General features: G+C 64.9%; 4 protein-coding genes across 12 annotated transcripts; all 4 read right to left on the reverse strand.

Moving 5' to 3' along the window:
* Positions 1 to 48: 48 nt before the first annotated feature.
* Positions 49 to 6,052, reverse strand: RCCD1 (RCC1 domain containing 1; the record flags this gene model as incomplete). The annotated part of the gene is made up of 7 exons (XM_080626780.1): positions 5,887 to 6,052; positions 5,092 to 5,428; positions 1,607 to 1,728; positions 1,399 to 1,503; positions 1,178 to 1,330; positions 1,072 to 1,101; positions 49 to 365 (listed from the first exon to the last, which is right to left on the reverse strand). Exons 1-7 carry the CDS (start codon positions 6,041 to 6,043, stop codon positions 49 to 51), a joined length of 1,221 nt encoding a protein of 406 aa, XP_080482906.1. The 5' UTR covers positions 6,044 to 6,052.
* Positions 6,053 to 6,088: 36 nt separating this feature from the next.
* UNC45A (unc-45 myosin chaperone A) lies at positions 6,089 to 12,912 on the reverse strand. Of its 4 annotated transcripts, XM_080626112.1 has the most exons (20): positions 12,877 to 12,912; positions 12,352 to 12,510; positions 11,661 to 11,697; positions 11,386 to 11,561; positions 11,201 to 11,293; positions 10,861 to 11,028; positions 10,433 to 10,601; positions 10,096 to 10,266; positions 9,821 to 9,992; positions 9,316 to 9,616; positions 9,118 to 9,212; positions 8,914 to 9,055; positions 8,598 to 8,738; positions 8,304 to 8,431; positions 8,052 to 8,118; positions 7,808 to 7,921; positions 7,299 to 7,414; positions 7,066 to 7,183; positions 6,835 to 6,990; positions 6,089 to 6,662 (listed from the first exon to the last, which is right to left on the reverse strand). In XM_080626112.1, the coding sequence occupies exons 1-20, from the start codon at positions 12,895 to 12,897 to the stop codon at positions 6,402 to 6,404; spliced, it is 2,805 nt and encodes a 934-aa protein (XP_080482238.1). In that variant the 5' UTR covers positions 12,898 to 12,912; the 3' UTR covers positions 6,089 to 6,401. The 4 variants fall into 4 exon arrangements, with proteins under 4 accessions (XP_080482238.1, XP_080482237.1, XP_080482240.1 ...); XM_080626111.1 differs by having other exon boundaries at positions 6,436 to 6,990; XM_080626114.1 differs by lacking the exon at positions 12,352 to 12,510 and having other exon boundaries at positions 6,436 to 6,990; positions 12,877 to 12,888.
* Positions 12,913 to 13,778: 866 nt separating this feature from the next.
* Positions 13,779 to 14,989, reverse strand: LOC308225697 (protein shisa-like-1; the record flags this gene model as incomplete). Its single annotated transcript, XM_080626781.1, has 3 exons — positions 13,779 to 13,995; positions 14,178 to 14,391; positions 14,959 to 14,989. The coding sequence occupies 3 exons, from the start codon at positions 14,987 to 14,989 to the stop codon at positions 13,779 to 13,781; spliced, it is 462 nt and encodes a 153-aa protein (XP_080482907.1).
* A 950-nt stretch (positions 14,990 to 15,939) lies between these two features.
* Positions 15,940 to 24,628, reverse strand: MAN2A2 (mannosidase alpha class 2A member 2). 6 transcript variants are annotated; one of them, XM_080626289.1, is made up of 22 exons: positions 24,539 to 24,628; positions 23,969 to 24,122; positions 23,562 to 23,816; positions 23,294 to 23,438; positions 23,013 to 23,184; positions 22,455 to 22,582; positions 22,203 to 22,376; positions 21,707 to 21,893; positions 21,162 to 21,635; positions 20,675 to 20,857; positions 20,070 to 20,184; positions 19,843 to 19,910; positions 19,537 to 19,702; positions 19,035 to 19,271; positions 18,825 to 18,947; positions 18,626 to 18,740; positions 18,398 to 18,531; positions 18,149 to 18,290; positions 17,832 to 17,965; positions 17,070 to 17,264; positions 16,885 to 16,995; positions 15,940 to 16,502 (listed from the first exon to the last, which is right to left on the reverse strand). In XM_080626289.1, exons 2-22 carry the CDS (start codon positions 24,098 to 24,100, stop codon positions 16,350 to 16,352), a joined length of 3,543 nt encoding a protein of 1,180 aa, XP_080482415.1. In that variant the 5' UTR covers positions 24,101 to 24,122; positions 24,539 to 24,628; the 3' UTR covers positions 15,940 to 16,349. The 6 variants fall into 6 exon arrangements, with proteins under 6 accessions (XP_080482415.1, XP_080482418.1, XP_080482417.1 ...); XM_080626292.1 differs by having other exon boundaries at positions 21,162 to 21,364; positions 21,458 to 21,635; positions 23,969 to 24,623; XM_080626291.1 differs by having other exon boundaries at positions 16,885 to 16,998; positions 21,162 to 21,364; positions 21,458 to 21,635; positions 23,969 to 24,623.
* Positions 24,629 to 24,661: the final 33 nt, after the last annotated feature.

Consider the following 24,661-nt stretch of genomic DNA (forward strand, 5'->3'; position numbering starts at 1 on the left):
TCTGAAGGCAGATGTAATAAACGCATCCAGCCCAGCCCGGGGTTGGCTTCAGCCCTCGTGCAGCTGCAGCCCCGCTTCAGGCTCCGAGTTCAGCTCCTGGGGGACTGAGCCTGTGTGGGTCCGGTCCTGGGGGGCTGATGGCAGAGTGGGGCCAGGGCTGGTTCTGGCAGCAGCGGGGTCCTCACCACAGGCAGCCGTGGTGCTGGGGGGGTGCTGGGGGCCCGGGGGCTCCCGCACACAGACATAGGTGGTCCAGGGCCCACACACCACTGCCTCTGCCCGCAGCCCCTCGGCCACCAGGTGCTCGACGCGCCGGGGCCGGTCGGAGCTGGTGTCGTCCCCATGTCCCAGCTGCCCGTATTTACCTGCAGACAGCACAGTGGTGCCACGTGTGGCCCTGGGGCCTCTGCCCCTGAAGCTGCTTGGGGGAGGGAATGTGAGAGCAGCCGGTACAGGTGGCTCCAGGCGGGAGCACAAGTGCTCTGCTCTGAAACCTCCTGGTAGTGAAATCACAGACTGGTTGGAAGGGACCTTAAAGCTCCTCCAGCTCCAACCCCTGCCACGGGCAGGGACCCCTTCCACTGGAGCAGCTTGCTCCAAGCCCCTGTGTCCAACCTGGCCTTGAACACTGCCAGGGATGGGGCAGCCACAGCTTCTCTGGGCACCCTGTGCCAGCGCCTCAGCACCCTCACAGGGAAGAGCTTCTGCCTAAGAGCTCAGCTCAGTCTCCCCTCTGGCAGGTTCAAGCCATTCCCCTTGGCCTGTCCCTACAGGCCCTTGTCCCAAGCCTCTCTCCAGGTTTCCTGCAGCCCCTTCAGGCACTGGAGCTGCTCTCAGGTCTCCCCTTCAGGAGCCTTCTCTTCTCCAGGCTGACCCAGCCCAGCTCTCTCAGCCTGGCTCCAGAGCAGAGCTGCTCCAGCCCTCGCAGCAGCTCCGTGGCCTCCTCTGGATTCGCTTCAACAGCTCCACATCCTTCTTATGCCCATTTAAGAGCCAAGAGCAGTCAATACTAGGGAAGCACAAAACAAAAGCTGGTTCCGGGGGTTTTACCGTCCCAAAAGCATCACTTACCCCAGCCCCAGGTGTAGAGCTCGCCGTCTCCTGCAGCCAGGACAGTGTCCGTCATCCGGTGCCCACAGCACCGGGATCCGCAGCCCCCCCCGCCCCGGGCACTCACGTGTGACAGCGGCCGTGTGCCGGGACCCGCAGCTGACCTCGCTGACCTCGGGCTCCTGCGGCAGGTCCAGCAGCGCCGGCAGTGCCTGGATGGAGATGAACATGGCGGCCTCGGCCGCCGGCTGCTCCCGGCACGGGCTCAGCGCCGCAGCCCCTGCAAGAGCCGACCTTCAGCTCCCGCAGCGGCACCGCACCCGGCAGCACCCTCGGCAGCACCCTCACCTGCTCCCCCGTTCTCGCCCTGTGCCTGCTCCTCAGCCAGCGCCTTGCAGGGCAGAGCCAACTGCCCCGACGCGTTCCAGCCCCACATGTAGAGGTCTCCTGCCTCTGTGGGGAGGGGGGAGCATGTCAGGCCCAGCCCTGAGCCCCCCTCTGCTGCTCAGGGGCACCAGCACCGAACCCCTGGGCCCTGCAGGTCGCAGCCCCTCACCACTGACAGTGGCTGAATGCCACCCGCCCGCCGCCACAGCCACCATGGGCACCCCGGCCAGCGCCTCCACCAGCCGCGGCTGCGCCTCCGACTCCAGCGTCCCGTGCCCGAGCTGCCCGTGCCTGCAGGAACACATGGACACAGACAGGACCCCCCCCGCTGCCCCAGCCCTCAGTTCCCGGCCCCACCGTGAGCCCACAGTCCTGACCAAGCCCCTCCTGTGCTGCCGCCAACCCCAGCCCCCTGGAGCCCCATCGTGGCCGTGTCCCAGTGGGGCTGGTGGGGGCTCACTGGCCCTGCTTGCAGCACGAGGCCGCACAATGCCTGAGACAGGTCTGCGCTGTTGTACCACTGCTGTGGCCAATGTCACTGCTCTGAACTGGTAAATGTGTGCATGAGGTGGTCTCTTGATTGCCTGTTGCTCACTGAGCTCATCTGGGCTGTGCTGAGCCGGTGATCGGCAGCGCAGTGTCCCCGTAATGCAAGCCACAGGCCAGGACTGGGGTGGGACAATGCACCTGCAGCTCCTGGCACCAGGCAGGCCGGTGCTGCCAGGCACAAGGATCAGTGTCCTGACAGCCCAGCTACAGACTGGGCTGGTGGTGAGTGAGGGGGGACAGAATGCACCAGGGGCTTCAATTGTCAGAGCTGCTGCCAGAGCAGAAAGAGTTGGATGCGGTTGTGAAAGTAAAATAAACAGCTCAGCCACATGCAGCAGATGAATGTGGTCCTGGGGAGTGTCAGTGTCGGGACAGGATGCCAAAACCCTGCTAATGCCATGACACTGGAAAGGCTTCTCCCTTTGCTTCACGGCAAAGACGCACCCGGCTGGACCTCCTGGCACGTCTGAGACCCACAGCCGACAGGCAGGGAAGGGTTGGCAGCAGCGGGAAAGGGGCTCCAGGCGCTCCCTGCCTGAGAAGTGGAAGGGACTATGAAGGCTTGAGCAGGGCCAGCAGACAGCTGTTACCGAGGGGCTGTTACTGAGGGGCTGTAACTGAGGGGCTGATACCGAGGGGCTGATACCGAGGGGCTGTTACTGAGGGGCTGTTACCTAGAGGAGCTGTTACCCAGAGGAGCTGTTACCCAGAGGAGCTGTTACTCAGAGAAGCTGTTACACAGCATCGGGACGCGTGAGAGGATTCTCAGCCTTGCCAAATAAGAAAAGCTTAACCATGGTATTCAGCTTTTCAAAACAATCCTAAAATACCCACTCGCAAGTGTGGAATCCTCTCCTCTGAAGGGAAAGCAGGAAGGAGACAGCGCAGTGTCCACAAATGCAACAACTGCTGCTTTAAACTGAGCATTATGTTTGCCGTGAGGAGCTGCAGGCCAAAAACCAGGGAATGGGGAGCAAACCCTCCCGAGCTGACCAGGAACACCACGGGAGGGTGATGGGCAGCTCTGCTGCCTGCGACCGCCTGCTGGGGGGCATGTGTGGGTTGCCTGTATTCCACAAGTAGCAAAGAAAGCATATTCCACCCTGTGGTTATTAGCAGCTAACAGCTACTGTCACCCACTGTCCAGGCCGGGACAGCAGCACAGGCACGAACTGGCACCATGTGCTGGCAAATACAGCTCGGCCTCAGAGCAACAGGAGCAGCAGGAATCCCTGGATAGAGGGGCAGGATGGGCTGGAGCCATGCCCTCCCCTGCTGGGAAAACAGTGGACATGGGGCCATATGTGCAGAAATAGTCCCCAAACTGTTCACTGCACCCAAGTGCAACTGCTGGCAAGTGGAACAGGCTGGATGCTTTTCCCAAGGGGTTTACTCCCCTCCTGTGGGGCTGTAGCAGAGGGACGCTGTACTGAAGTGTTGACAAATAGCATCAACCTCCACTGCAGAAACAAACAGTTGGGGTTTTCGTGGAGCAGAAAGAGAAGGATCATAGAACCACAGGATCCCAGCCTGGTTTGGGTTTAAGGGACCTTAAAGCCCATCCAGTTCCAACCCCTGCCACGGGCAGGGACCCCTTCCACTGGAGCAGCTTGCTCCAAGCCCCTGTGTCCAACCTGGCCTTGAGCACTGCCAGGGATGGGGCAGCCACAGCTTCTCTGGGCACCCTGGGCCAGCGCCTCAGCACCCTCACAGGGAAGAGCTTCTGCCTAAGAGCTCATCTCAGTCTCCCCTCTGGCAGGTTCAAGCCATTCCCCTTGGCCTGTCCCTACAGGCCCTTGTCCAAAGCCCCTCTCCAGGTTTCTTGTAGCCCCTTTAGGAGCTGAACCCTGCACTGTGAAGGATGAGGTGGGGCATGGATGTGGTTCCTGGCCATCCCTTGCCCCTGGGAAGATGTCTGTGCTGAGCTGATGGATCAACAACCTCAGCTGGGCATCCGCTCAAGGGCACAGGGTGAAGCATCCCCCCAGCATCCAGAGAACCTGAGACTGGAAAAGAGACAGGCTCAGGGAGTGCACTATAGAATAAAACCCTATTAACTGGGGGCTGCAAGTGAGCTGCCAACTGCCCATCACTGTGTGACGGGTTGATGGGACAGTCCCCAAACCTCCAGCTGTGTTACACTTGGTACCGTACCCCATGAGGACAATCACTGTCACCCTACATGCACAGTGCCAGGCAGCACAGGAACAGTGGTGCAAGCCCAGGCAGGAGGGTTATGTGCCTGGCAGCAAAACTGGGACAAACAATGAACAGCACCTGGGACAACACACCAGTCCCTCCATCATGCTACTGGCCTGAAGGCTTGGTGTGGGAGAGCCAAAATGGATGGGGAGAAAAGGAGGGACAGGCTTGAGCCCCAGTACTGGGACACAGCTGCACCGCCATCTTCATCCCTGAGCCACACACACCTCATCCCTAGCACCAAGCAGGACAGACCTGCACCGTCACCCTCAGTGCAGGAGGGAGGGAAGTGCTGTAACTCAACAGTAGCTGTATGTAACTGAAATGACTTTAGAGTTATTAATCGTAGCACAGTAATTACGTGTAGCATCAGAGACAGCAAGAGGATCACGAAGCCACAAGTGGTGTTTGCTCCTCAGTTACTCTACTGATCGTGTCAGCACTTTATTGGATTATTTTAGCTCTTTGACGAGTCCACACTACAGAAACCTGAACCCGTTTGTCTTGTGCCTGCAGCTACCGGCGGCTCAGACCCTGAGGTGACCCCAACACCAACATCCTCTCACCTGCACCCCCGCAGTCCTTTCCATAACCCCCCCATCATCCCTGTTGCACCTCCCCATCATGGGGGGTGATGCACTCAGCATCCATCCCCACATGCATCCCTGCCCCAGCTTCCCTGCAGCCCCCATGGCCTTAATCCCAGGCCCATGTGCCACATACCTTTTGCCTGTGCTGCCTTCCTTCTCCTGCACCCCCCACATCCCCATATCCCCCCTGCACTCTCATATTCCCTCTGCACCTCCATATCCCTCCCTGCATCCCCACATCCCCCACACCCCCTACCCTCGCACCGTTCCCACAGGGTGGAAGCCGCCTGCCCCGCATCCTCCCGCCGCTCACCTACCGCCGCCCCACGCGTGGAGCTCCCCGTTGGCGCCCAGCACCAGGACGTGCTCGTTGCCGAGCGCCAGCCGCCGGGCGCGCAGCCCCGCGGGCAGTGCGCTGTAGAACGGCGGTCGCGGCGTCGCGAAGCCCCCGGGCAGCAGCGGCAGCGGGTGCCAGGGGGGGCCCCGCGGCAGGGCCCGGCTCCAGGCGGGCGCCCGGAGCCCCGCACCCCGCGGCCAGGCCCGCGCCGCCGCCGCGCCCCGCAGCACCAGGTGGGTCTCGGAGGGCAGCGCCTCGCACCAGCCCCGCAGCCGCCGCCGCCGCCCCGCGCTCCGCACCTCCAGCCCCGCGCCTGCCGGACCGGGACGTCAGCCCCGCCATGGGGAACCGGGGCTGCGGAACGGGGTCATCCCGGGGGAAATGGGAGCAGAATCTCGGGAGGCAGAATCCCGGGGAACCGGAGCGGGCGGGGGGGGAGCATCCCGGGGTATCAGCACTACCGAGGAGAAGGGAACATCCCACAGGGCGGAAGGGCATCCCGCGGCTCGGGGGCTATAGCAGCATCCTACGGGTACCGGGGCTGGGAGTGGGGACAGAGACATCCCGGAGTGAATGGCGCCGCAGGGTGACGGGGGATCCGTCCCGTGCATCCGGCATCGGGTGACTGCCACTGCCGAGGCAACGGGGGACGGGAAATCCCGGGGAACCGGCGCCATGGGAGGGTGGAGGGTCCCTCCCGGGAGCCCCGGATCAGGACAGACCGAGGGGACGGGCGCGGGGAGGACGCGGCGGAACCGGGCGGGCGCTCACCGGTCTCCACAACCACGTAGCTCCAGGCGGGCCACACGCGGCGGATCCCCCCCGGGCCCGGCTCCAGCCGCCGCGGGCCGAGGCCTGGGCCCGGCTCCCCCGCAGCCTCCTCCGTACTGAAACCGAACACGAGCCACGCGCAGCGAGAGGCCGCCATTGCGGGACGGGGGGGGCGGTACCGGGAGGCGGCACCGGGGGCGGTGCGGCGGCGGAGGGAGGGACAGAGGCCGGGCCGTGGTCCAAGAGCAGCTTTAGTGCGGTGTCACCGGGCGGACCTTCTTCCGTGCCGGGCTCAGCCGCGCGGGGGCCCGCGCCTGGCCGGTCCTCCCGGTTAAGGCATACGGTGGCGAAGGCAGCGGTGAACCCCATCGTTCTCCCCTCGCCCCGGGGCACCGGCCAGGAGCCGGCCCCGCGGGCAGACGGGACCCCCCAGCCGGGGCAGCCTCCCCGGAGCAGCGCTCGAGCCCCAGCCCGCAGCAGCGTGCGCGGCAGCGAGTGCAGGCAGCCCCGGGGCATCAGGCCTGCTCCGGGTTGGGCTTGATGAGGCCGTAAGCCACAGCCTGCGCCAGGCTCTCCTTGGCCGCCTGCGCCACGCGCGGCTTCTCCTTGTCCTTGGCCAGCACCGAGAGGATCTCCAGCACCTCACTGGCCATGAGCTGCTCGGCCACCTCCCGCTCAGCCGCCACCATGTTCATCACCACCACGGCCCCGCGGTGCTGCAGCTCCGTGCTGGTGCTCAGCAGCAGGGCCTGCAGGATCTCCAGCCAGTGCACTGTCTGCAGGGCAGCAGGAGCCCTCAGCACTGCCCTCCGCAGCCCCCAGACACCCAGCCCGCGCTCGGTCAGGCTGGGGGCAGGACAGGCTGTCCCGGCTCCCAGGGGAGGGAACTTGGGTCACTGGTGCTGCCCCAGTGTCCCGGGTCCCCCCACCCCACCGCGGGGCACTCACCACCTGCGGGATCCGCTTGCAGATGGGGGGGTGCAGGGCCGTCAGCATGGCCAGGGTTCCCGAGGCCGCCCGACGCAGCTTCTCATCCTCCTCCCCACTGTACAGCACCATCAGCTTCAGCCGGTCACTGTTCTCAGCCAGGAACAGCTCCTGCACCTGCAGAGGAGAAGGAGGAGAGTGGGTGGGATGCAGGAGACCAGGAACCCAGCAGACACCCGACCAGGCCCTCACCTCCCTGCTCATGGCCATGTTGCACATGCATTCCGTTGCAGCTAGCCGGATCAGCTCGTGCTCCTCAAACATGTACCCCTCGATCATGGGCACAGCCTTCTCCTTCAGGATCTTCTGCCTGCAGCAGGGCAAGTGTGAGCGCTTCCAGCCCAGGGCAGCACATCCCTGGGATGGACAGGCCGGGGCCAGGCCCCCGCCAGCCCCCATGCCCAGCCCAGCTCCACTGCTCCTACCGCAGCCTCTCGCTGATGCCAGCCAGGTTGGTCAATGCCATCAGCCCCTCGAAGTTCTCCAAGCCTGTGCGCTGAAGGCGCAGAAGACTCACCAGGGGCCGGACCACCTCGTAGATCTGTGGAGAGCAGTGCAGGGCTCAAACCCTGAGCAAGGGACCAGGACTGTGCCCGTGCAGCTGGGGGTACAGGGGAGAGCCCTGAGCCCAGCCTGAAGGCAGAGCTGCTCCCATGATGAGGCCTAGGCCATCGGGACTTTGTGGGCAACACCAGGGTCTTCCACCTCCTGCTCCCCAGGGAAGGACAAACCCATTCCAGCAGTTTCTGCAGTGCAGATCCCACCTTGGATCACCAGCCCTGGAGCTGCTGAGCCCTTTCCCAGTGGGCTGAGCCAGAAGCTCAACAGCCCAGGCCCACTGCTGCTCCGCCATGAGCCCCTGCTGTGGCCCTCTTCCCACTGCCTGCCCACACAGGGCCCCTGCTCTGCAGCCCCAGCCCCAGCCCACGCTCACCCGCTCTCCAGGGAAGGCCATCTCTGGGTTGGAGGTAATGGTGATCTTTGCCAGGGCCTGAGCTGCCTTGGTCTGCCCCACCTCGGTGCCCTCCAGGGACAGCGGGATGAGAGCCTGCCGGCAGAGGCACAGCAGCCAGTGCTGCAGCTGGCTCATCACGGCCCCAGCACAGTGCCCCCTGCTGCAGAGCCAGCCCTCCCCAGAGCCCCACCGCACGCTGCAGCGCAGCAGGGCTGACCCTCACCTTGCCTCCTCCCTGCGCAACCACACCGCCCCGGTCCTCGGCCTCCTCCACCAGCGCCAGGAACACTCTGGGGACAGAGCAGGAGCAGTGGAGCACCCAGACACCTGCAGCAGGCACAGGCTGCACCAGACCCTGGACATCCCCTTTCTTCTCCCAGGAGCCTGCATTCTCCACAGGCACAGAAGTCTGCAACAGGATACCGGCAGCCTCTGGACCCAGCTCCCTCTCTGCCCCACCCCAGCTTGCCCATACCTGGAGATCAGCTCCCGGCAGGAGTTGGTGAGCGCCGGGCTCTCACTCTTCACCATGCAGGCCAGAGCCGAGACCACCCCAGCTGTCAGCAGCTTCCGCACCCGGCGCTTCACAAAGTCCGGCTTGTCCTGGCCCAGAGGCAGGGTCAGCGCTCAGCTCGCTGGCACGCGCCTGGTGCCATCCTCTGTGAGGTTCCAAACCTCACCCCTGAAGGCCTCAGGGACACCCTGGCCCCCTCGGGACCCTGGGCTCTGCCCCACTGCACGCTCCTGACATGCACGGTGCCCTGCCCACCTTGGGGTGCTGCTCTGGAATGTGCTGCTTGGCGTACTTGGCCAGCTCCAGCATCTGGGGGTCTGGCTCCTCATGGTCGTAGCTGTTGGTGCAGTTCACCAGGGTGGAGGCGACAGCGTAGAGCACACTCCTGTCCTCTGACTGCAGGGGTAACAGGGCATCCATCACACCCACGATGGAGAGAACAGGCCAGGCCTTGAGTCCACCCGGCACCACCAGGCGCTTCCACACTCCCCAGCCCCAGAGCGTGAGCCCCACAACCCCCTGGAGCACATTTCTGCAGCGCAGGGAGCCCGCCGCAGCGCCGGGCACGTACCTTGGCCAGGTGGAACATGGCCTGCATCGCTGCCTTGTCCTCCACGAACTCCTCCTTGACGTCGGCGTCGAAGGTGAGGTAGGCCAGGCCCTCCACAGCCCAGCGCCGTGTGCCCACATCCATTGCCTCATTGCAGAGCCACCTGCAAAGGGCCATGAGCATGGCTGCGGCCCCCCCACCCCCCCTCCCTGCCCCACCACTCACTTGCGGCACTGCTTGGCCAGCTTCAGTGTGGAGCCCTCGGCAAACTGCTTCATGCTGAAGTCGGTGCCTCCGGCAGATCCCAGCTTGCAGAGCCCCTGCAGCCAAGAGCAGCGCCCATGAGCCCCGCGGCACAGAGGGGACAGCGCTGCAGACCAGGAACCTGCAGCCACGGCCCAGCAGCAGCCGCGGCGTGCTCACCACCAGCGCCCGGATGCGGATGCTGTCCCTCTCGCTGTGCTTGTAGATTTCCTTGAGCAGGCTGACGCCGTTGGCAGTGATGAAGGAAGCACGCTTGGCCTTGTCGGCAGCATGGATCAGTGCCTCCACCGCTACCAGCTGGTGGGCCTCGCGCACGGAGGCGCAGAGGGACAGCACACTGTCCATGATCCCCTCCAGCTCCAGCACCCTGTTCCCAGCATCCGAGGGGCCCTGCAGCAGGCACGACACTGTCTGGATGGCCCGCAGCTTCCCCACCAGCTCCTGCCCCTCGAACCAGCTCCTGTGCAGCAAGAACACCGGGGGGGTAAGGCTGATGCCTCCAGCCACACACAGCCCCAGCTGCTGAACCCAACACAGCCAGTTGCTGGTGGAACCTACAACCTGCTTTTATCACTAAGAGCAAAAAAGTTTGGGGATAGGGATGGTGCTGCATGAGACCGAACTCCATTTGCCCCAGGGACGCCCCAGGGATGCCCAGGCTCACCTCACGTAGTCCTTGCACAAGTGGTGGAAGTTTTCCCTCTCAGCATCGCATTTCAGGTCATCATAAAGTTTGCTCAGCAGCACCGAGGCGCTCATCCGACTGTTCTCCGTCACGGGCAAGCTGCCCGGGCTGCCACACACTGTGCTTCCCACCTCCAGGATCTTCTTCAGGCCTGGGAGAATGCGGGGTCACACACCCCAGCGCCGGCAGAGCCGAGGCACCCCGAGGCAAAGGGGCGCGATGCCCAGTGGGATGCTGCAGGCTGCTCTGCTCACCCTGGTCGATCACCCACAGGCTCATGCTGTTGTTGGTCTCCTTTGGTGACTTCCTGGGCACCACCTTGATGAGCAGGTTGAGGGCATTGTCACGGCCGTGCGCAGAGGCCCCTTCCAGAGCTAGCAGCTCCAGGAGGTGCTTGATCAGCAGCTTCAGGTCCTTGGAGGAATCTTTCAGAAGAGACAGTGCTCAGCAGTGAGCACCTCCGGCACAGGCCTCACCGTACCATGGCAGGGCTGGCAGGAGATGCTGCCATGACCAAGGGCTCCTGAATTCCAGCTCAACCTTGCATTAATCCTGGGCCAGAGCCCTGGCTCTGCAGCAGGCAGCACTCACCCAGCACCACTGCATCATCCTTGCCACGGAAGTCCTTCTGCAGCCCCTCCTTCAGGGAGTCGAACATCACGTGCAGAAGGTTGCAGGCAGCCAGGGAAACCTGCTCATGCTCCACACCCAGCACCGCTGAGAGGCGAGGGGCCCCCAGCTCTGCCAGGATGGCTGTGGTCTGCAAGTACAAGCACAATTGTCAGCTGGAGTCCTGAGGGAAGCCATGGTGCTTCCCAGCACCTCATCGGGACAGTTCCAAGTCACAACAAGGCTCCCACAACCTCAGGCCTGGCAGGTGACAGCCCAGAGCTCCAGTGCTCGGCAGGGCTGCAGTCAGAGGCCAGTGACACTCCCCTGCCTGTCACACTCCACAGCCTCCCTGGCACCCGTTTCCCCTGTCACACACCACACGAGAGCTGGGCTATGGCAGGACCTACCCGGGAGCGGTGCCCGGAGCACAGCCCCACCAGCGTGCGCAGGGCTGCCAGCATCAGGTCAGCCTTGGCCGTGTCAAGCAGCTGCGTCAGCAACCGCACGCCATCACTTTGAAAGATCTTCTCTGCTCCAGCCTCCTCTCGCGCCAGCACGATCAGGTTCTGCGCAGCCTGGGAAGAGAGAGTCATGTCTGAAGGCAGCCACCCAACCCAGGGAGCACGCTGTGATGGTGGTACAGCCATCCTCACCCCAGCAGCACCATTCAGCCAGCAGCGCTGACCTGGGAACACCTTCTTCCCCACCTTGCCTTTCAGCCAAGCCTCCGCTCCCCAGAGCTCAAACCTTTTGTTTCTTGTCCGCATCATTTTCTTCATGATCCAGCAAGATCTGGAACATCTGCTCTACCTTTGAGTCCGTGCAGGACATGGTCTTCATCTGAGACAGAGCAGAAAGAGCAGCTCAGCCTTCGCCGTCTCTCTCAGCCCACCACATCCACAGGGCAGCCCCCACGCTGCCTCCCTGCTCACCTTCTCATGCATGCTGCTGCCCAGGGCGCGCAGGGCCTCCTGGAAGGCCTTGTTCTTGGGCTCCAGGCTCAGACACCGCTGCAGGTCACTGACAGCCTGGTCCAGGCGGCCCAGCTTCTGCAGCGCCTGGCTGCGGCGGAACAGCGCCTTCACATCCCGGCCATCCGCTTCGATGGCTGCAGGGAGAGGGGGTCCATCGCAAAGGCCCTGAGCTGCTCGTGCCCACACAGGCAGTGCACAGGGGCCGGTCCCCTGCCAGCCACCACTGACAGTACCTTTAGATGCGTCAGCCTCCGCCTTGGTGTAGTCCTCCTGCAGAGACAGAGAATCAGCGACAGGAAAATGCCTGATGCGCTGCCCCTGAGGCCTCGCTCAGCCCAGCCTGGTGTGGGCAGGGGCAGCACCTGTCGCTCTACAGAGGAGAGCTAGGAAAGGATTGTGAATCTGGAAGATGGGAACAGCGTCCAGGGGACAGTGAGCCAGCCCAGCAGGACATCATATCCTTCCCCAGTCACAACCCTCATCGGGATCCCAAGGAGCCCTATGGCCCCTGATGGTTTTCAAGTGCTCCTGGTCCTCTAGAGCCCCTGAAGTTCCTTGTGCTCCCCTCCTGCCTCAGAGACAGTCCCACAGTGGGAGATCAGAGATGCTGTGACTGTGGGCGGAGCAGCCCCGGAGCACACACCCAACCCAGGCATGGAGAGAAGCACCCTGTCCTGGCCCCAAGAGCTCACCCAGGATGTGGGGCAGCACGGGACAGCAGGGAGGGCCGGGAGAAAAGGTGCGCAGAGAACACACCAGGCAGTGCCCTGCCCGGGCACCGGCAGCGCCCAGCCTGGGACCGCCAGGGCCTCCCTCCGGCGGGAGGAGGAGCCGACGAGGGCGGAGGGGCCGGGCAGCCCCGACAGGCTGGGGCAGCCGGGCAGGTCCCCGCAGCGCCCGATGCCGCACACGCCGCGCTCTCACCAGCTTCAGGTAGCAGGCGGCGCGGTTGCGGTGCAGCACGGCCCGCTCCGGCCCGGCGTCGCAGAGGCTCAGCGCCTCGGTGTAGGCGGCGAGGGCCGCGGCGTGGTCCCCCGCCTGGAACTCCGCGTTGCCCCGCTCCCGCAGCTGCCCCGCCGTCACCTGCCGACGGGCACCGGCTGGGACAGGCGCGCCGGGACACGGGCACGGCCCTGGCTCCTCAAGGACGGCTGCCCCGGGACACGGCTCCGCTGCCACCGCCTGCCCCCGCACCGGGCACCGCCATCGCACCGGGCACCAGCAGCCGGCCCCTCCGGCGCTGCTCCCTTCCAACCCCCCGAACAGCCGCCCCCCAGCAGCCAGCCGCCCTGCTGTTCCTTCTCGTTCCCGTTCCATCCGATCCTGTCCCCTCCCGTCCCCGCTCCGTCTTGTTCCCATCACCTTCCCTTCCCGCCCCGTCCCCTCCCTTCCCGGTTCCCACGCGCCCCGCCCCGCCCCGCCCCGTCCCGTCCCGTCCCGCGCTCCCACCGCCGCCGCCGCCGCCTCCATCGCGCCTCTCCCGCCGCGCTCGTGACGTCTCTGCCGATCGCCCGGGGAACGCGGACGCCACCGCCCGTGTCACGTGACGGAAACGGGGCGGTGGGAGGGACGGGAGGAGGCTGTAGCGCCCCCCCGCGGCTCGGCGGTGCCGATACCGACCACGTGCGACCTCGTGTGTGTGTGTCTGTGTGTGTGTGTGTATGTCAGTGTGTGTGTGTGTCTGTGTGTGTGTGTGTGTCTGTGTGTGTGTGTGTGTCTGTGTGTGTGTGTCTGTGTGTGTGTGTGTCTGTGTGTGTGTGTGTGTCTCTGTGTGTGTGTGTGTCTGTGTGTGTGTGTCTGTGTGTGTGTGTCAGTGTGTGTGTGTGTCTGTGTGTGTGTGTGTGTCTGTGTGTGTGTGTGTCAGTGTGTGTGTGTGTCTGTGTGTGTGTGTCTGTGTGTGTGTGTGTCAGTGTGTGTGTGTGTCTGTGTGTGTGTGTGTGTCAGTGTGTGTGTGTCTGTGTGTGTGTGTCTGTGTGTGTGTGTGTCAGTGTGTGTGTCTGTGTGTGTATGTCAGTGTGTGTGTGTCTGTGTGTGTGTGTGTCTGTGTGTGTGTGTGTGTGTCTGTGTGTGTGTGTGTGTGTCTGTGTGTGTGTGTCAGTGTGTGTGTGTGTGTCAGTGTGTGTGTGTGTCTGTGTGTGTCTGTGTGTGTGTGTCTGTGTGTGTGTGTGTGTGTCAGTGTGTGTGTGTGTCAGTGTGTGTGTGTGTCAGTGTGTGTGTGTGTGTGTCAGTGTGTGTGTGTCTGTGTGTGTGTGTGTCTGTGTGTGTGTGTGTGTGTCTGTGTGTGTGTGTGTGTCCCTCCCGCACCCCCCCCCGCACCCTGGGAGCCCCCCCTGCAACCCCTCCCAGCCCCCTCAGCAGCCCTGCCTGAGGGCCCCGGTGCTGAGGGGCTGTGGGGAGCGGGACTGCAGCCGGTGGCCCCCCGGAAGGCTGCCAGGCAGGCAGCGGCCAAGGGGCAGGAGGCAGCCGAGGCGCCAGTGCCGGGTGCGGTAGAAGTGGACAAGGTCAATGGCCATGAGGAGGAGGATGAGGAGCCCGTAGAGCCCCACAAAGGGCAGCGCCAGTGGGTTCCTGCAGGAGGGGGCACCTCAGGACAGGGCAGCCATGGCCCCACCAGCACAGTGGGACCCTGTGGCGGGAGGGCACGGCTGGGACTGGCTGTGGGCTCCAGGCTGGCACAGCAGACCCATGTCCCAGCCACCACAGGGAGCCCAGGGCCCACGCTGCCCCCCAGTCCACACAGCCCTGCTCACCGGAGGAGATCGGGGCTGGCCAGGCTGGAGAGGTTCACCCCAGTGAGGGCCTCCAGGGCTTCCTGGGAGCAGCAGGACTTGAGCGTGCGCGGGCCGGGGCGGCAGCAGTAGCGGTGGCCGGCGGGGTCTGTCAGCCGCGGGCAGTAGAAGCCGGGGTGGTAGCGGCCGTTGAGGCCCGCGTAGCCCTCGCAGAGGTGCAGGTTCTGCACCAAGCCTGCGGTGAGGAGCCAGGGCTCAGGCCTCCCTGCGGGTGCGGCAAAGGCTCTCCCCTGTCCTGAGGGGGTCGGTGTGCCGGCAGCCGGCACCGTGCCAGTGGGACCAGCAGCAGCTCCAGCGATGTGACCCTTCCAGGGCTGGGCTGGGAGCACCCTGGCCCCATGGGAGCCCCCAGCTCAGCCCTGGGCTGGGCTCAAGTCGCAGCTGAGCACGGTCTCATCAGGCACTGCCCCATGTGCGCCGTGGCTCTGGTGCTCACCGTGACCCCGGCAAGGGCAAATGCGGGCGAGTGGAGTGACGGCAGCAGATGGGAGGGGAAAGGCCCAGGTCAGCCCCGATCGCCCCGTGCTGATCCCCTCCTGTCCCCACCACCCCACAGCGTGGGGTCAGCGCTTCTCACCCTGCAGTTGTGCTGTGCAGGGACCAACCCCGGCACCACCACACCCAGTGCGGATCACCGAGCTCCACACAGACCCAGGCGCCAGCACGGGCTGGCAGGAGCAGCCCTCAAGGGACACGGCCCCAGCAGGGATGGGGAGGACGAGTTCAGGGAGCGGAGCTGTACCTGTCCCGCAGAGGCTGGGGCACAGCGCCATGGCGAGGAGCAGCCGGAGCAGGAGCCCATCCAGCATCTTCCCGGCTGACCCTGAGCAGCAGCAGGTCTGGCTCCGGGGAAGGCAGAAACCACAGCCCCTCCTCTCCCGCCTCCATCACGGCCCATCAAGAGCCACTTGGAGCCATTAGAGCCTCCTGCACTCGATGCCCGTTCCCCAGGGACCAGGGCGGGAGGCGGGAGCATCACTAACGAACTTCTTGGGGGGCCAAGAGCAGACAGGAGGCACTGTCCCCACCGGGCACTGGGGCCATGGGTGCCGGCTGGGCACCTCAGCCGGGCTGAGGATCCTGGTGCTGCGGGCGAGAGCAGCGGGTGAGGCTGGATCACAGCGGGTTGTGCTGCAGCCCCTCGGCAGCCCAGCCCCAGCAGGCCCTGTGCCGCAGCCTGGCCCCCCGCCAGCCGTGCCATTAGCCAGGCTCTGGCATGGCCCTGGCAGCACACTGTGCCAGTGCAGGGCTGTGCTGCTCCTGCTCCCCAGCACAAGCCATGCACCTGGCCTGGGTCTTGCCCCGTGCCTGGCTGGCCAAGGCTGCAAAGGGCTGAGCTGTCAGGGCCCATCCACACTGGTCCATGCTCTCCGCCCATCCTCAGGGCTGTGCCCATGGGGTATGGTTTGTGGGCTGTGCTGGAGGCTGTGTGGGAAACCAAGACAGAGCTTATCCAGCACCACGTCCTCGCCCGCCTCCCCCTGGGCTCCCCTCAGCAGTAATGAGCCCCAGAGGGGCCCGAGGAGTGCAGCAGCCCCTGTGTCCCCACAGCAACTGGGAGGATGCTCCTGGTGACGTGGCCTCCCGCAGCTCCTGGGACACTGCAGACCAGTGGCCAGGCTCCTCGGGCACCAGAGCATCTCCCCACGGCGCACTTTGCCCACTCTCCCCTGGAACCAGCAAGAGAACCACAAACCAGACACAGCCCTTGGAAACAGCCTCATGTTTCCCACAAGCTCCAGGTGAGCTCCATCTCCAGTCCACAGCACCTCCCTGGCCAGCAGCTCTGGCCCCACCGCTCTGCCCCGGGACCTGGGGGAGCCCCGCACGGACAGGCCCTGCCCTAGGACCCCAGGGTGGCAGCGGTGTGGGGGCATCAGGGCAGCCATGCCCATCCTGCCGGTACTGCAGAGCCCATGGCCTCGATGCCCAGGCTGCACCTGCACAGCCCCGCTGCAGCACTTCGCTTCTGACGTCTGTCTGGGAACACACGGCTAAGAAATGAGAGGGCAGCAGCCTCTGCAAGTCCGGCACCTCCTGCCCAGTGCCCGCCCGCCTGCATGGGGCTGCTGGCCCAGCCCCTGTAAGCCGTGCCGGTGCTGCCGCGCTGCTCCCCTCCTGCTCCGGGAGGCGCTACCCCAGGCGGATGCGGAAAGTGGCGATTTCCATGGGGTCCAGGTGGATGTTGGTGCTGTTGGAGGCCGTGCCCAGGGGGTACATCAACGTCAGCGAGGTGGGCTGCAGGGAGCCCAGCTCCAGCCCCTGGAACAGGCTGCCCAGCGCCAGCTATGGAGAGGAGGGAGAAGGGCGGGTGCGTTGCGGTGCCCGGAGGTGCAGCACCATGCACGTGTGTGACAGTACTCGGTGCATGGCACCCCCACCCCCCCAGGGCACCGCAGTGACCCACCCCAGGCTCTGCCCTTCCTTACAGGATGGACTGCAGGGGGATGCAGGGCTCATGAAAGGTTCCAGACCCAACATCCTCCAGCTGTGCCTGTGCAAGGGCCAGAGCAGGGCTGCACTGGGACTTTTGAGCAGCCACTGTTTGTGACACTGGTGCTGAGGGACCTGGGCCCCCTCCAGCATGAGCAAAGGATGCAGGAGGCCAGCCTGGGACCCCAGCCTGGCTCTGACCCAGCAACAGGTGGAGGCATCAGCCTGGTCCTACCTTGCCCTGGCTGGTGGTACAGTTAAACCCCAGGTTCTTGGCCTCCAGGCTGCAGTCAAAGCCTTTGCGGTGCAGGATCAGGGCTGCCTCTGCCGAGGGCAGTGATTCATCCTGCTGGGGAGCCAGGGGTGAGCTGTGATGCTGGGGACGGCGGGTACAAGGCCTCCCCCCGGGGCCCAGCTCACCTCTGCCTGCAGCATTCGCAGGTTAAGGATGTGGAAGTCGCAGGGGATGGTGGTGGAAAGGGGCGTGAAGGAGCGCAGGGCCGGTGGGGCTGGCTTCTCCTGGGCCACGGGCATGACCAGGGCCTCGGCATTCAGGTGCATGGACGTGATGTGGCTCAGCAGCGAGGGGAAGCTGATCGGGCGCCCGTCCTGTGCCTGCCAGAGATCACGGGGCTCAGCACCAGCCAGGGGAGCTGCGGGGCCAGGCGCAGCCTTGACACAGCCCCTCCAGCAGCAGTCGCCAGCACAGGGCACCCAGGGCTGCTCCCACCTCGGCACGAGCACCCTCCCCAGCAGTGGCCAGGCCACGGACCTGGCTAGGGTTGTGCTAGCAGCTATTGCACAAAACAGGGAGAGACAGTGGGGCCAGGCCGGCTGTTACCTCTGGGCTGCCAGTCCTGGCGCCGGGGAAGCCCAAGGCTTTAAACACGGAGGCCAGTGTGGAAAAGAAGCTGGAGCTCTGAGTGGGTGATGTGGCGCATGCATAAGGAGCAGCGAGGGGATGGGACAAGAACACCCTGATTACGAGGGCACTGCGGCTCCACAGGGACTCCACTGCACGGTCCCACCCTCCCCATGTCCCTGCTCCAGGCCCAGCCCCATGCGGTGCCAGCACGATGGCTGGGAGGGCGATGGAGCAGCAGTGGATGAGACCCTGCTCCACCCCAGAGCAGGGCTGGGCTCAGCACACCCGACCCCGTTCTGCAGCCTCAGCCCATGCACCTGGCTGGCAGTGGTGCGGCGCTCCAGGAGGATGCGGAACCGGTTGCATGTCCGCTTGTTGTCCTTCAGCCCCTGGCCCAGGCCCCGGTTGTCATCCTGTATGAGGCGCCGGTCCAGGATGACCTCGAGCTGGCCTGCAGGGAGCGGGTCCCAGCATGGGCTTTAGCGGGAATCAGCCACGCTCCCAGCTGGGGTGCCCCGGAGGCAGCAGGGCCAGGGCTGCCTGTGCCCAGCTGGCAGCACCCTCCTCCCCAGCACCCTTTGCCCCCAAGGCACAGCAGGGCAGCCCCCAAGGCACAGCCCCATGGGCCTCTCACCACTGCTGAGACTGGAGACGCCCAGGGCCTGGGCTGTGTGCAGTGTCAGGCGGCTCTGCGTGTCCTGGATGTAGGCCATGGTGGGCATGGGGTAGAAGTTGGCCTGGAGCGGCAGCTTCCGCTGGTACCTGCGGGGCTGGATCTGCCACGGAGCAGAGCTCAGTGCCTGGAGGTGGCTCTGGCGATGCCCGGTGCCAGGGCACCGTCCCCCTGTGGGCAGCGGCCAACCCTTCCTGGGCTGCCCCATACCTGGAAGCCATTGAGGTCCGTGAAGAAGGTATCTTCACTGTCTATGTCAGTGCTGAAGCGCAGAGCCAGCTCCATGTTGATCTGGTCACGGATGTCCACCAGACAAGATACGTCCAGGGACAGCCCCTCCACCCCTGGGGACAGGCAATGAGGGGCTGAGCCCCACAGGCAGCATTGCCCAGCACCCCTGGGCCAGCAAGCTCCCCACATGGCCTCACATTGTCCCACCTGGCACGTTGTAAAGTCGCACCACAGTCTGGACATGCTGGTAGTAGCTGGTGACCTCAGAGAAGAGGGGTCCCTTCGTCACCCGCACCACTGGGAGGTCATTGGGGGCGTAGGGCTGGGGTGAAAGAGCTGTGCTGAGGCTGCTGCCTGCAGGACTCTCATGTGGCTGCCAAATGGCTCACAGAGGTGGCCACTGTACCTTGGCCTCGCCATCAGGCAGGAAGAGATAGGCTCCACTTTTGTCCTTGGAGGCCCTGGTGCCGTAGACGAGGAACTCGCTGCTCACCCTCTGCTCCCGCTCCTCCCCAGCAAGGCGGATGCTCTGTGGGGTGTGAGCCGGCACAGGGGTGAGCGCTTTCCGCAGAGGCAGTGCTGTGTCCCCTCGCCACCGGCAGAGCCCTGCACTCACCTGCAGCAGGCCCGAGCGTCCTGAGAAGCAGGCCCGCAGGTGCTGGTTCTCCAGGCAGATGTCCTCAGCGCCAGCCGGGAGGACGTGCACGGGCACAGGCTCCTGCCTGCGCATGGGCAGGTTGAGGCCGGGCAAGTACAGGTGCACGGAGGACTGGAGCGTGGCATGGCCCTCGAAGGACTTGTGCAGCTGCAGCACTCGCAGCCCCAGTGCGGGCAGGCGGGCCAGGACAGACACCTGCAGTGGCACGGGGACATGAGCCGGCCCCACTGCAGGGGCCAGCAGGGACACGCTGCCTGTGGGCTGGGCAAAGACCTGGCCTGGCACTTGTTGAGCCTCTCCTGAGGGGATTGGCATGGGGGGCTGAGGGCTCATGCGCAGCAGAGCTTGTGTTGTGGTGCAGGGACACGTGTTGCCACAGAGGTATGGGGTCACTGTGCAGGCACACATGGGCTATGCAGGATGAGGGTGGGGGTGAGCAGGGCTCTGGGGCACCCCATACCTGGTAGATGTCGGGCACTGTGTCAGTGTCGGAGCCCCAGTGTGCGCTGAGCTGGGCAGGCAGGGGCTGCCCCTCCTCGGAGAGCACCCGCACATGTGGGGAGCTCACCAGCACCCGCACCACGCTCAGGCGCTCCTGCTCCAGCGGGTTGAACACCACCAGGAACCTGTGGGGAGGCACACAGGGATGGCCACCCCAGCCCCACAGCATCCCAGGTGCCCCACACCACCCACCCGCTCTTCACAACATCCCAGGTACCCATTCAGTGCTTCCCCACAGTCTGCGGAGCAAGGTGGCAGACCCTACCGGGGTGAGACGTCCACTTTGACCACCGTTCTCTCGGGCAGGGAGTCCTGGCTGGGGCGCGTGTCATCCTGGGGAGAGAAGCGGTTAGAGCTGGGGTGCCCTCACCCTTCCCCTAGGTCCCCACTGGGTGGGCAGGCAGGGCTGTGCTCCCCAGGGGCACAGGGACCACTGCCCCAGCATGGTCCCATGAGCTGGGGTGCAGGAGCCATGGGCAGGGGGCTGCTCACCATGCTGAGGAAGAGAGCAGCAGGGTCATGGTGGTAGGTGTCCTTGTCCCCCAGCACAAGGTAATGCGCAGCGTTGATGATGATGTGCTTGAGGTTCGTGAGGGAGTGCAGCAGCCTGGGGCACAGGCAGTGAGGCACACAGACTGTCCTCCCATCTCCCAGTGTCCCCCCAACACAGAAACACAGACTGGTTTGGGTTGGAAGGGACCTTAAAGCCCATCCAGTTCCAACCCCTGCCACAGGCAGGGACCCCTTCCACTGGAGCAGCTTGCTCCAAGCCCCTGTGTCCAACTTGGCCTTGAACACTGCCAGGGATGGGGCAGCCACAGCTTCTCTGGGCACCCTGTGCCAGCGCCTCAGCACCCTCACAGGGAAGAGCTTCTGCCTAAGAGCTCAGCTCAGTCTCCCCTCTGGCAGGTTCAAGCCATTCCCCTTGGCCTGTCCCTACAGGCCCTTGTCCAAAGCCTCTCTCCAGGTTTCTTGTACATCCTCCACCTCCAGCAGAAGGGCTCGTACCCCACACCCAGCCCTGCTCCCAGCCACATGCACACCAACCCCCATCTGAGACAGGCCCCTCCAGCTGCGCCCCGTCTGCCGTCACGCACCGGACTCCGTAGTCAACAGCCACAGCCTCCTTGGCGGTACCGGTGATGGCATCGTGGTGCTGGAAGAGGCCCAGGTTGCGGCGGGCATTGCTCAGCAGTGCATAGTCAGAGAGTGGGTACGTGCCGTCAGCACCAGCGCGGCGGGCATGGGCAAGCGCCAGGCTGAACAGGATCTCTGCGCCCCTGCGCAGGGACAGAGGCTCTGAGTGTCCTTGCCCTGGCCCCGAGAGGAGGAGCAGCCAGTCCAGCCTGTGTGCTTCACACAGGTGGCCCTGGCCCCAGGGAGGACAAGCCAGGGTGGCACATGTTGCCCTGGGGCTGGATGAAGGTTTGGCACTCCCTTGTCCATGCCTGGGCCACCCTCAGCACGTTGGTGGCTCTGGCGCAGACCAGGGGCTCCCAGGGCTCCCAGTGTTGCCCAGCCAACCCTCGCCCATACCCCCTGCACCCAAGCCTCTGGCCCAGAGCCCTGCCTGCTCCCCCTCACCGGAGATGGGCCTCCAGCACTCGGTCCAGGCTCTTGTAGAAAGGCCGGGAGGTGTAGTAGCCTGTCCAGTAGTGATCCTCCCGGTCCGCGTAAGAGAAGAAATCCCCAGTCAGCACTGGGAACCCAGGCGGCTTCATCCCTGGCACAATGCCCACCTTCTTGTACAGGGCATCAAAGTAGTCAGAGAGCGTCCCAAACTGTGCCTGCAGGACAGCACACACAGCCCTCAGCATGGCAGGGAACCACCACGGCTCCCGAAGCTGGGGGCTCCCACCACCCCTCCCAGCACTGCGAACCTGGACGTGCAGGTTCGGCTGGGAGTTGAGGAAGTCAAAGATGCGCTGGTAGTTGAGGAACTGGGCATCCCACTCCTGTGGCTTGTCGTAGCGGAAATCATCTCCCAGGGGCACCAGCAGCACCTTGCTGCGGTACAGCTTGGACTTCTTGCGGTACTGGTCCAGCAACAGCTGGGCTCTGCCATGGGAGCCAGGGTGTGAAGCTGGCTCATTGGCTCAGTGCCACTGCCCCTGCCCTGCGGCACTCACCGCTCTGCCACGTTGGCATCGGTGATGGCTCGGGGAGGCACCTTCCATGGACAGTTGATCCGGCCACCCGGCAAGCGCTTGAAGTCAAACTGGCAGCAGATCTTGGGGTCTGGCCCACAGGTGTGGGGTACATCGTAGCTGTAGAAGGGCATCATGTGGCAGAAGATGTCAGTGCTGGAGTCTGTATCTGTGGGACCAAGGACAGATGAGCAACAGCAACGGCTCTCCCTTTCTTTCCCAGACACAGCTGCTGGGGTGGTACAGACATGGCACACGGGCTCACTGCTCGGAGCCCAGAGAGCACAGCAGCATGCATGGGGGCAGTTTGGGAGTCATTCCGGTGTTGTCCCGCAGGGCAAAACCGCTGCAGAGCAGAGACATCACCTCCCAGTACTCAGCTCACCATCCGCATGGGAAAACAGTTGGAAACTGTTCCCTGCTGCCCCCCTCCCCAGCAGGGCCCCCCCTCTACCATCACTGCTCAGCAGCTCCTCACCCCACGTCTGTCTCCACATGAACTCCAAGTTCTGGGTGGCAGCAAAGTGCTTCTTGATGGCGTAGTGCACACGCTGGATGAGCATGCCCGTCAGGTTGGAGCGCTTCAGCAGGTAGGGCATGGTGGAGCTGTGGCCAAAGGGGTCAACGGCCCAGCCCGACCGCGGCGTCACACCTGGGGGCACAGAGACCCTTCAGCCCCACACTGGCCAGCCCTCTGCCCCTCCAGCCCAGTGTCCCGTCCTGCTCTCACCAATGTTCTTCTCCAGCCACTGGTGCCCTTCGATCAGCTGGTCGATCATGGCAAAGTAGTGGGAATTGGCCTCATCAGGCATCACCCAGCCACCCGTCACCATCTCCAGCTGCCCGTTGCCAACCAGCCTGCAAGGGGAACATACAATATGCCATCAGCTCCAGGCAGAGCCCTGCGGTGAGCTTGGGGCCCTCTTGCAGCCCCACAACCACTGGCTGCTGTGCCCCACTGTCCCCACACAGACAGACAGGCAGATAGTCATCCTTCCACAGCAATACACTGGCCAAGGCCGGAGCCAGAGCTCATCCCCACACAGACCAACATCCTCTGCTGTACCCCACAGGCCCTGTTCCCTCTGTCCTCCATCTCCAGCCCTCCTGGAACAGGGAGCTGACAAGGGGGCTCTCTCCCACCGCACAATCCTGCTCCCCAGGTCTCCCATGCCACCAAGGGTGTCCTGGGCCTTGCAAGGCGCTGGCACTGCTCAGGTTCTGCAGCAGCGCTCGCATGCTCAGGGTTACAGCACCCTGCCTCTGGGCAGGGGCCGTGCAGCCCTACCTCCGCACCACAGCCCGCTTCTGGGCACTGATGTTGTCCCACCACTTGGAAAAGAAAGAGATCTCGGACCAGATGAAGCGCCGGCGTGGGTCCTCCTGCATCTTCAGCACCATGCTGTTGAGGATGTGCTGCGTCTGGTCATAGTAGTACTTGTCAAAGGTCTTGATCCAGCCTGCCAGCACAGGTTGGGGGTCACTGCGTGGGGCCCAGCCCTTCCCCACCAGCAGTGCGGGGCAGCACTGGCCCTTCCCCACCCCTGCCCACCTTCACCTGCTGCTCACCAGGGTCGTTGTGGGAGTGCGGCACCACAAACACCTGTAGGGGCTCAGCATCCCACTCGTTGGGCTCGTAGGTGATGTCAAAGCCCTGCTTCCACACACCGCCATCCTGGTTGTCGAAGGGCAGCAGGGAGTACACGGCCAGCATCTGCCAGGGGGGAGACAGGGCTCAGGGTGGACACTGGATTGAGAGACACCCAACTGCGTGGGGCCAGGACCCCCTGGACTCCCTGGTGCAGACACCCTCGTGCTAGCAGAGATGGGCCCTGACCTGCAGGTCTGGGCTCTGGCCCTTGCTCCCCAGGGCAAACTGGCAGTCTTGTGGGGAGACGGAGAGGAAGCTCGGGCGGCTCTCGGGAGGCAGCACCCAGGAGCCATTGGGAGTGTGGTGGGGTAGCGCCGGCTGCCCCTCCGCATGGGCCGTCAGCTCTAGCACAGAGTCCTTGATGTGGCTGATGATCTCATGGTTCTCCTCCAGCAGCTGCTCCAGCTGCTCAATGCGGTTCTGCAGCACCGAGATCTGGCTCTGGGGACACAGACACCGCAGTGAGAGCCTCCGGTGCCCTCTGCCAGGTGGGTCCCGGCCCCCGTGTCACTGACAGCAGCAGGGAACGAGCCCTGGCCCGGGTGTCCTCGGGTGCGCTGCTGGCCCCCGCCAGCCCCGGCCCCACCGCTCACCCTGGGGAAGTTGCCTCCACTCTGGTGGCGCGCGGGGTCGTGCTGCACCCGGTCCAGCATCAGGTAGAGGGAGAAGACGGCCACGCAGAAGATGGCAGCTCCACACACAGTCACCTGCTTCTTCAGCTTCATCCCGAGGGCCGCAGGGACGGACCTGCAGCGGGGCAGACGGGACGGTGCCTCTGCCAGCGCGGCCGGAGGCAGGACGGGGCTCCGGGGACACGGGAGGGGACAGACCGGGTCGGGACGCTGCCTCCTGCTCCGGGGCCCCGGCTGAGCTTTGCTCTCGGCGCTGGTGCCCGTGCCCTGCACAACCTGGCCCCCGCCGACACCTTCCTCCTCGCCCCCCCGCGCCCTACTTCGCCTAATCCGGGACCGGGTATTTACAGCCCGGGCTGGGGCAGCCGCGGGGCTGGGGCCGGGACGACCGGACGGGGCCAAGGACGGGGCCGGAGCAGGCCGCGGCGCCGCCGAGCCGAGCCGGGCACCCCGGGGCCTCTGCGCCACCGCACGGCGCGAGGGGGGCCGCAGCTGGGGCCGGCGCGGGGGGCGCGGCCGCTCCGCTCTTACCCTGGGAGGCTCCGCGGCGCGGCCCGGCCCGGCTCCTCACATCGCCCGCCCCGGGCCCGCCAGCAGCCGCGGCCGGGATGGGCCAGGCCCCGCCCTCCGCTCCGCCCGCCTGGCCCCGGCCCC

This window comes from Psittacula echo (assembly GCF_963264785.1).
Source record: "Psittacula echo genome assembly, chromosome: 10".
Lineage (NCBI taxonomy): Eukaryota > Metazoa > Chordata > Aves > Psittaciformes > Psittacidae > Psittacula > Psittacula echo.

Coding starts and splice junctions, on each gene's coding strand:
- UNC45A (XM_080626111.1), bottom strand. CDS start 12,897: ATGGAGGCGGCGGCGGCGGCG. Junction 8,739..8,913: donor CCATGTTCCACCTGGCCAAG/GTACGTGCCCGG, acceptor TTACCCCTGCAG/TCAGAGGACAGGAGTGTGCT. Junction 8,432..8,597: donor TTCCAGAGCAGCACCCCAAG/GTGGGCAGGGCA, acceptor CCTCTGGGCCAG/GACAAGCCGGACTTTGTGAA.
- MAN2A2 (XM_080626289.1), bottom strand. CDS start 24,100: ATGAAGCTGAAGAAGCAGGTGACTGTGTGTGGAGCTGCCATCTTCTGC. Junction 18,948..19,034: donor GACGCTCGGGCCTGCTGCAG/GTGAGTGCAGGG, acceptor CACACCCCACAG/AGCATCCGCCTTGCTGGGGA. Junction 18,532..18,625: donor GCGACTTTACAACGTGCCAG/GTGGGACAATGT, acceptor GCCTGTCCCCAG/GGGTGGAGGGGCTGTCCCTG.